At 42.5% G+C, this 9586-nt stretch overlaps 1 protein-coding gene across 1 annotated transcript; it reads right to left on the bottom strand.

Moving 5' to 3' along the window:
* Nucleotides 1-4158: 4158 nt before the first annotated feature.
* ATP6V1G2 (ATPase H+ transporting V1 subunit G2) lies at nt 4159-6725 on the bottom strand. The gene is made up of 3 exons (XM_070737659.1): nt 6602-6725; nt 6316-6416; nt 4159-4408 (listed from the first exon to the last, which is right to left on the bottom strand). The coding sequence occupies exons 1-3, from the start codon at nt 6681-6683 to the stop codon at nt 4235-4237; spliced, it is 357 nt and encodes a 118-aa protein (XP_070593760.1). The 5' UTR covers nt 6684-6725; the 3' UTR covers nt 4159-4234.
* Between the last annotated feature and the right edge of the window lie 2861 nt (nt 6726-9586).

Raw genomic sequence — 9586 nt, 5'->3', positions numbered from 1 at the left:
GCGGGCCGGTTACAGACAGTGGACGGGCCGGATACTTTGCCCAGGTCTGTTCTAGGTCATCTTGTTCAACCCCCTGCTCAAGCAGGAGACCCAATACTATTTCTGACAAGTGGATCAGAATAGAGATGGACAATTTTTTTTGCTGAGAATTTTCCACTTAAAATCTTTGGCCCAATCCTCTCATGGATTAATTGTTTACTCTTAGCATTGCTTTATCCTTTTGTACTTCCAATAACAGCCCATTCAAGGTACAAGATCCTGGGAGCTAAACCAAATTATAAAAGATTTATCATTGTTATCTATGGAGATTCTCAATCATTCAGGTTGTGACTGCCCCAAACAAAGGTGTGTTTTTTTTCAAAAGGCAAGTGGGCTTTTCTTCGTTTTTTCCTTGAAGACATTTCACTTCTTATCTAAGAAGCTTCTTCAGTTTCCTCCCTCCCCTGCCATTCAGAACTGAAGGAAAGGAAAGGAGACAAAAGAAGAGGGAATGAAAAGAAAGAAGGAAGGAAAGAAATTGAAGGAAAAAATGGTGGCACCCATAGGACTGTCACCGGAGCAGTCGTGCACCAATTGCGCAATCTGGCAGGCGCTACCATTGCACAGTCGCCTACCGCACCGGTAGCAAGCCACTACTATTTACAGCTCTCTCTAAGTGGTTGAAAACATTTATATAAAACTACATGTTTGTGTCAGCGTCTCTGATTTTGCATATGCTGCCCAATTCTATGACATTTACTAGCAGGATACAATGGGAGATGAATTGCAAAAATGTTTAGATAATGCCAGATTAGGAAAGAGATACAGTATTCCCTTGCCACTCACCTTTCGCGGACTCGGTGCATCGCAAGTTTTTTGTTGCAATTTTCAGGCTGATTTAGTTGCTCCAGAAAAGAGAAGAAGCAGCAGTACTTGCAACTACTGGTCTGCGCGGGAGGAGAGCAAAGCCACTCTTGAAAAATAAAGGAGTGCCCGAGCTGGTTTCCTGCTGCTGATGCTCCACATCATCCAATCACTCCCACCTGCAGCGGATCCGGAGTGTCCGCACTGCTGTCTCCCCATCCCCGTCAGGTCCTTGGATTGCAAGGCAGTTCTTTAGCTGAACGCGGAAGCAGGATTTTGGGAACTCCGGAGAGGGCTTTCCATGCTTTCCGGTGCTGCTCTTGAATTCTTACAGGTCTCGACCGCCCTGTTTTGGGGTTGCCATATAGTAAACGACCAATGGTAGTCTGTGACTGTAAAGATGTAATATGTCTTTAAGAGCTTTGACTAGTTTGGCCATAAGAGGGCGCCAGTACCATTCCCTATGGAGGGAGTTATCTTTGAGAGTAGCTGTGTGTGGTTTGTACTCTGTTGTTAATATTTGTAAATAATACTTTGTTAAATACTACGTCTGTGTCTTTTACTGGCTGGACCACATATCTACACCACTGCTATAACTCTGCTGAATATATGTCTAAGGTTTCACACAGAGCTGCACCGAGACATACCAACAAGCCCTGCTGTAGTTTATAGGAGAATCTCACTTCCTTCCTCGTGGCGGGACCTCAGTGGTAGCGCAATAATACTGTTTTCGCCTCGATAGCCACTTCTTGCTCCGGAGAAAGTTTTATTGAATCGTATGGTGTTAAAACGTTACCCAAAATACATTTTAGGATTCTTTTTATTGTGCGAATCTAAAACTTATTGTTTTATGTTCCCTCTCCACTTCTCAAAAATCGCTTACTGTTTTACGTTTACAGTGTTCCCTGTACGCGGATTTTTGTTTATCGTGGGTGGTCCTGGAATGTAACAGCCGCGATAAACAAGGGAACACTGTATCTTGTTCTGTTGGAAGGAGCATCCTGTTGACGTGGTTTAATTAAACCAACCACCGCCGATTGTCCTCAATATACAACAGTTCGTTTAGCGACCATTCAAAATTACAACGGCACTGAAAAAAGTGATGGATGGCCATTTTACACGCCTATGACTATTGCAGCGTGCTAATGATCACATGATTTACATTTGATTTACATTTATGACGTTTCACGGAGTCACGTGCCACCCCTCCCCCTTTTGCGAACTTCTGACAAGCAAAGTCCAGGGGAAAACCAGATTCACTTAACAACCAAGTGACTAATTTAACTACTGCAGTGATTCACTTAACAAATGTGGGAAGAAAAGTCATAAAATGGGGCAATATTAAACAAACTTATCCCATAATGATGTAAATTCTGGGCTCCATTGCGGTCGTATGTTGAAGGCTATATCTGTATCATGATCGCTCCTGCTGTAGAATTGTCAAGAAAAACAAAACACTACATTTCTCCTCCCTTATTTAACTGCCTGCCTCTTTTATTGAACTGTTCAGTTACAAATAAACAGGATTGTCAAGACCATAGGAAAGAAACAAATTAAGCAAGGTACAAGGAAGCAGAACCTCTCAGTCTCAGCACACAAATACATGTAGCAGGTGACACAAGGTTAATTTTGCAACCTTCACATTTGCACACATACCTTTTCATGTCACAAGGTTGTGTAATACAGAAGGAAAGATCTTGCTCTGGATTTGTGAAAGAAAGTGGATTGTTTTGGAGGGATCAGCTGTTCAGAATTTACAGCCTCTTTAAAAATGAAAACTAAGCCTAAAACCTGAAAACTACTACAGATAATCCTCCACTTATGTCCAGATGCTTAACGACTGTTCAAAATTCCGACAGACCCTGAAAAAATGACAATCTGGATTCAAAGTTAGCATGCACACAGAGGTGGCCACATGATCACATTTTGGGTGCTACCCAATTGGCTTGCTTATCGCTCATTGCACTGTGCTTGTGGTTGTGTAAGCATGAGTTACAATGGGCTTGTTTTGTTGGAAACCGGCATTCGCTTCCAGTTTACTTCCAGGGGGAAAAAATGAGATAGCAAATAGTGGGTTAACTTTATGACCACAGCATTTGCATAATGACCATAGCAAATATATATATATAATAAAATCAGGTCACAGGTAAAACTGTAATTGTGGGCTCGATTATGGTTGTAAATTGAGGACTACCTGTAATCCTAAGGAATAGAGAATAATCTATTATGGGACCGCCTTCTGCCGCATGAATCCCAGCGACTGGTTAGGTCCCACAGAGTTGGCCTTCTCCGAGTCCCGTCGATCAGACAATATCGGCCCTCTGGAATCAGCTCCCTCCAGAGATTTGCACTGCCCCCATCCTTCTCATCTTTCGCAAGAGTCTTAAGACTCATTTATGTCATCAGGCATGGGGCAATTAGATCAAGCCCCTCCTGTTTACTAAATGAGATGTGTGGTTGTGAATGAATTGGCTGACTGATTTTAATATATTGGGATTTTAGTTTGTATCTATCTATGTTGCCAGGCATGGGGAGAATAACTATCTCTTCCCCCCACCACCACCTTTTTTCCTGACTGTAATATATGAGAATGGTGTGATTGTGCAGTAATGATTGCTTTTAATATCTATGGGTTTTAAATGTCATTTTTTAACTCTATTGGATTTGTATTCTATGAATTGTATTGTTGTTGTTGTGAGCCGCCCCGAGTCTTTGGAGAGGGGTGGCAAACAAATCTAATAAATCTTAAATCTTAATTGATTAGATTTGTTGTTGTATTGTTTGTATTGTATCTTGTGAGCTGCCCCGAGTCTTTGGAGAAGGGTGGCATACAAATCTAATTAATAATAATAATAATAACAGCAGCAGCAGCAGCAACAACAACAACAATAATAATCTATAGATGTACTTTGAAAACAGATGTGTGCCTTTGTATGTAGTGGGAGATCAGTGTCCAGTAACAAATAGAAAGTTGATGGATTGCTTTTGCATCTTTTGGGCATAATGGATTACTCAGACTATCAAATGCAATTCACAGCCTTAATTCAAGATATAATATAAGAAGGAGAAAGGATGAATGGGAAGCATCAGGTAGCACAGGATGTTAGACCTGTAGGATTCATAAGTGTTATAGGTGGAAATAGGGGACTTGGGTATTTGGGCATCTAAAGTGTATTGTGTACAGCAGTGTTTCCCAACCTTGGCAACTTGAAGATATTTAGACTTCAACTCCCAGAATTCCCCAGCCAGCGTTCGCTGGCTGGGGAATTCTGGGAGTTGAAGTCCAAATATCTTCAAGTTGCCAAGGTTGGGAAACACTGGTGTAGAGAATATAAGGAGTACAGTACATCAGAAGTCCACCAGTCAATTGCAGGCAGGGGTACTAGGCCCTTTAGACAGCCAGTCGGTAATTGGCGTGAATTTGAGGCTGCACGTTCCATACAGTAGTGAGAAGGTGACGCAAGACCTGGTCCTTGCCCCGAGCCTGCCCTCCGTGCATCGCTTGCAGCTTTTTGCGGGTCTGAGCCTCCACTTCTGCGGACAGATTCCCCTGCGAGCCCAGAGCCTAGAGAAGAAGGGGGGGGGGGGATCAAGGTTTTTCCAAAACTTAACACAACTTAGAATTACGTTGCTTTCGAACCGATCTAAATGTAGTTCATAAAATCATCTGTCCTACCTGTCAATGGCTACTTCAGCTTCAACTGCAACAATACAGGAGTACGCAATAGATTCAAACTTAATGTAAACTGCTCCAAACTCGACTGCAGAAAATATATGACTTCAGCAGCAGCGTGATTAATGCCTAGAATTCACTACCCGACTCTGTGGTTTCTTTCCCAAACCCCCAAAATGTTAACCTACTGTCGACCTCACACCATTCCTAAAAGGTCTGTAAGTGGCATGCATAAGCGCACCATTGTGCCTACCATTCTGGTCTTACTGCATGTTTTTTTAAACTGTTTTGTTGGTTTTAAATTGCTTAAATTGTTTTGATATCACATTGTATCACATTGTGTTTGTACGTCTGATTTTTTTGTTTGTCTTTTTTTACATATATATTTATATTTATTTACATATATATTTAATAAGGACTGTTTTTTTTAAAGAAATGTACCAATAAAGAGGAATACAGTACAGTATATGCAACTCATGATTGAAACAAGGGGTCCTTGGAGCTCTCTGAGCTTGGTTATTTTTTTGTAGACATTTCATTATCAAAAATAGGTGGCATCCTCAGTGCTAGTAGTTGTGGTAGGAGATAGTTAGACTACTAATACTGATGATGTTACCTAGTTTGGGCAATGAAATGTCTGCATGAAAATAACGAAACTCAAAGAGCACCAAGGACCTGTCAAAGAAACGTACACTCTGCTCATTTAGCTTCCACCAAGTACCCAATTTGAGCTCCTACATGTACAGTTAATCCTCAACTTACAACAGCTGACTTAATGATCATTCAAAGTTACAATGGCACTTAAAAAAGTGATTTGTGGCCATTTTTCGCATTTATGATCCATAATCACATGAGTCACATTCAGATGCTTGACAGCTGACAGCAGAAAAAGACCTCATGCTCCATCCAGTCTACCCTTATACTACTGTATTTCCTGTATTTTATTTTAGGATGGATACACAGTATGGTATATTCCAGGCATGTTTAAATTCAGTTACTGTGGATTTACCAACCACGTCTGCTGGAGGTTTGTTCCAAGCTTCTACTACTCTTTCAGTAAAATAATATTTTCTCACGTTACCTCTAATCTTTCCCCCAAGTAACTAAATAAATAAATCCGATTTCCAATTCCATAAGATCCACAGCTAATCAAAAGCCATCAGATAGAAACATAGAAGATTGATGGCGGAAGAAGACCTCATGGTCCATCTAGTCTGCCCTTGTCCTATTTCCTGTATTTTATCTTAGGATGGATATATGTTTATCCCAGGCATGTTTAAATTTAGTTACTGGGGATTTACCAACCACGTCTGCTGGAAGTTTGTATCAAGCATCTACTACTCTGTCAGTAAAATAATATTTTTTCACGTTGCTTCTGATCTTTCCCCCAACTAACCTCAGATTGTGTCCCTTTGTTCTTGTGTTCACTTTCCTATTAAAAACACTTCCCTCCTGAACCTTATTTAACCCTTTAACATATTTAAATGTTTCGATCATCTCCCCCCTTTCCATTTTGTCCTCCAGACTATGACGGTTGCAGTGTCCCGAGCTCATGTGACCATCTTTTTGTGACTGTCTGACAAGCAAAATTGCAATGGAAATTATAAAGGCCAACTCCAGTACTATCCAGACCTCTGTAACACCCTTTCTCTCTCCCTTCTCTCCAAAATTCCCATCAGGCTTATTAGAAGCCCCGATTCCATCATCCACATCCCCTCCTCATCTTTTATCCACCTCCCCACCCTTCCTATGTTTTTCATCACCCCAAGGCTAAGTAAGCCCCAACCCCTTTATCTCACCGCTTGTTGTTTTTGCTGGAATTCTCTCTCGCGTTCCAAGCGGTACTGCTCAATTTCAGCCTGGGCTTCTTCCTTGGCCTGCTTCAGCCGCCTGGCCTTTCCTGGGATGGAGACAAAGAAGTCCAAGGTCAAAGCAGAAATGACCTTTCAAGTCCCTTGCCATTCCTCTCCGGGAGAAACTGTAAGATGCTGCCATTTTCCACTTCAAAACGTGGGCACTCTGCTTGTCAACATCCACCCCGCTTCTCAACCAGCACCTTCCTTAAAACCGGGAGCTCCAACTCACGTTTTCGAGCCTCTCCCACCTTCTCTGCCGCCCTCTTCTCCGCCTGCAGCAGCTGCTGAATTCCCTGGGTCTGGCTGGCCATATTTCTGGAGCAATAGATGCGTAGCAACGATGCTGCTGCAAGAAGCTCTGGTGATGCCTTCTGCCTCGAGCAAGAGCGGGTACCACTTCCGAGCAGAGCACTTCAAGGTCCTAGTGCCCCACCACTCCAGTGTTTCTGCTGCTTGATAGAAACATAGAAGACTGACAGCAGAAAAAGACCTCATGATCCATCTAGTCTGCCCTTATACTATTTTCTGTATTTTATCATTTATTTATTCATTCATTCATTCATTCCTTTATTTATTTATTGGATTTGTATGCCGCCCCTCTCCGTAGACTCGGGGCGGCTAACAACAGTAAGAAAAAACCAGCATGTAAATCCAATATTAAAACAACTAAAAAACCCTTATTGTAAAACCACACATCCATACATACAAACATACCATGCATGAATTGTAAAGGCCTAGGGGGAAAGAATATCTCAGTTCCCCCATGCCTGACAGCAGAGGTGGATTTTAAGGAGCTTACAAAAGGTGAGGAGGGTGGGGGCAATTCTAATATCTGGGGGGAGTTGGTTCCAGAGGGCTGGGGCCGCCACAAAGAAGGCTTTTCCCCTGGGCCCCGCCAAATGACATTGTTTGGTTGATGGGAGCCGGAGAAGACCCACTCTGTGGGACCTAACCGGTCGCTGGGATTCATGTGGCAGAAGGCGGTCTCATAAATACCCTGGTCCGGTGCCATGAAGGGCTTTATAAGTGATGACCAACACTTAGGGTGGATATATGTTTATCCCAGGCATGTTTAAATTCAGTTACTGTGGATTTACCAACCACGTCTGATGGAAGGATCTACTACTCTTTCAGTAAAATAATATTTTCTCATGTTGCTTTTGATCTTTCCCCCAACTAACTTCAGATTGTGTCCCGTTGTTCTTGTGTTCACTTTCCTATTAAAAACACTTCCCTCCTGAACCTTATTTAACCCCTTAACAAATGTTTCGGTCATGTCCCCCCTTTCCCTTCTGTCCTCCAGACTATACAGATTGAGTTCATTAAGTCTTTCCTGATACGTTTTATGCTTAAGACCTTCCACCATTTTTGTAGCCCGTCTTTGGACCCGTTCAATTTTGTCAATATCTTTTTGTAGGTGAGATCTCCAGAACTGAAAACAGTATTCCAATTGTGGTCTCACCAGCGCTCTATACAGCGGGGTCACAATCTCCCTCTTCCTGCTTGTTATAGGTCTAGCTATGCAGCCAAGCATCCTACTTGCTTTTTCTACCGCCCAACCACACTGCTCACCGATTTTGAGACTGTCAGAAATCACTACCCCTAAGTCTTTCTCTTCTGAAGTTTTTGCTAGCACAAAACTGCCAATACAATACTCAGATTGAGGATTCCTTTCCCCAAGTGCATTATTTTACATTTGGAAACATTAAACTGCAGTTTCCATTGCTTTGACCATTTATCTAGTAAAGCTAAATCATTTACCATATTACAGACGCCTCCAGAAATATCAACCCTATTGCACACTTTAGAGTCATCGGCAAATAGGCAAACCTTCCCTACCAAACCTTCCCCTATGTCACTCACAAACATATTAAAAAGAATAGGACTCAGAACAGACCCTTGTGGCACACTGCTTGATTGTTGGCAAGATACAGCTAGAACCAGCCAAAGGATGCTGCTACCGATGCGCTGCCCGTTGAGCTTAGGGTGATTGGTGGGTGCACGCCCCCCTCCCCAGTGAGATCTTGCTTCTGTACATGCGCAGGAAACAAAATCCTGCGAGGGGATGCAAAACTGGCTGAGGCGTTCTGGGAGTTGAAGCCCACAAGTCTTAAAGATGCTAAGGTTGGAGACCCCTGATCTATCTCAACTAAGAAACAGTGGTTCCTCTACTTAAGCACGCCTCTACTTAAGAAATTTTCTAGATAAGAACTGGGTCTCTTCTTAAGAACTATTTTCTACTTAAGAACCCGAGCCCGGAAAAATTTCCCAGGAAATTTGAGAGTGGCACAAAGTCCCGGCCAGTTTCCTGCCATTCCCCCTTTAATCCCGGCCATCTCGGGCTTTTCTGGGCTGCCAGAGGATCTTTCAGTGGCACTGAAGGAGGCTTTGGCAGCCCAGAGCCCTTTCTCTGGGTGTTTGGAGAGGGAATAAACCACTTCGCTGTGGTGACTCCCTCGTGCTGCCTCCCATACACCCAGCACGAGGTTGCCTCCTGGAGAGTCTGGACGGGAAAGGTAAAAGGGGGTGCTCACCTCACCTTCTTCCTTTGGCAGCGACTGTCCTCCTCCTCTTCCTCCTCCCACCCAAATTCCAAGCTTTTATTTCTTTCCTAATGGGTTTGCATGCATTATTTGCTTTTACATTGATTCCTATGGGAAAAATTGCTTCTACTTAAGAATGTTTCTACTTAAGAACCTGGTCATGGAAGGAATTAAGTTCTTAAGTAGAGGTAACACTGTATAGTCCTTTCAGCAGTTCAAAGGCTCCGCACCCATTTGCACTTCTCAGGTGACCCTGAGGGCATGGATGAACCTCAAATTGGCGTCAATGACTCTCTAAAAGAATGCAAATGACCAGCTGTCTACAAGGAGTATAAATCCTTCCATTCCCCAGATTCCATTCAGATCCTGTTCGATCTGAATTTTTAAAATCAGAAGCGTAATGTTTAGCTCCTTTCTTTTAATATTAGATTTGTTACATTATATATTGTTATTATTATTGCTGTGAGCCACCCCGAGTCTGCAGAGGGGTGTCATACAAATCTAATATATTATTATTATTATTATTATTATTATTATTATTATGTCTTTAAAGAAAAAAACTCGTTGCTTCTTGGAAAAAGCAACCTTTGAGACATTCTGGAGTGATGATGTCCTACAGGGAAGGGGCTACCACTGAGAAGGCCCTTTTTCTTGATCCCACCAGATGGACC

Source organism: Erythrolamprus reginae, chromosome 2, assembly GCF_031021105.1.
Source record: "Erythrolamprus reginae isolate rEryReg1 chromosome 2, rEryReg1.hap1, whole genome shotgun sequence".
Lineage (NCBI taxonomy): Eukaryota > Metazoa > Chordata > Lepidosauria > Squamata > Dipsadidae > Erythrolamprus > Erythrolamprus reginae.
Note: the sequence above shows the minus strand (reverse complement) of the source record. Positions and strands in the feature narration are given on the sequence as shown.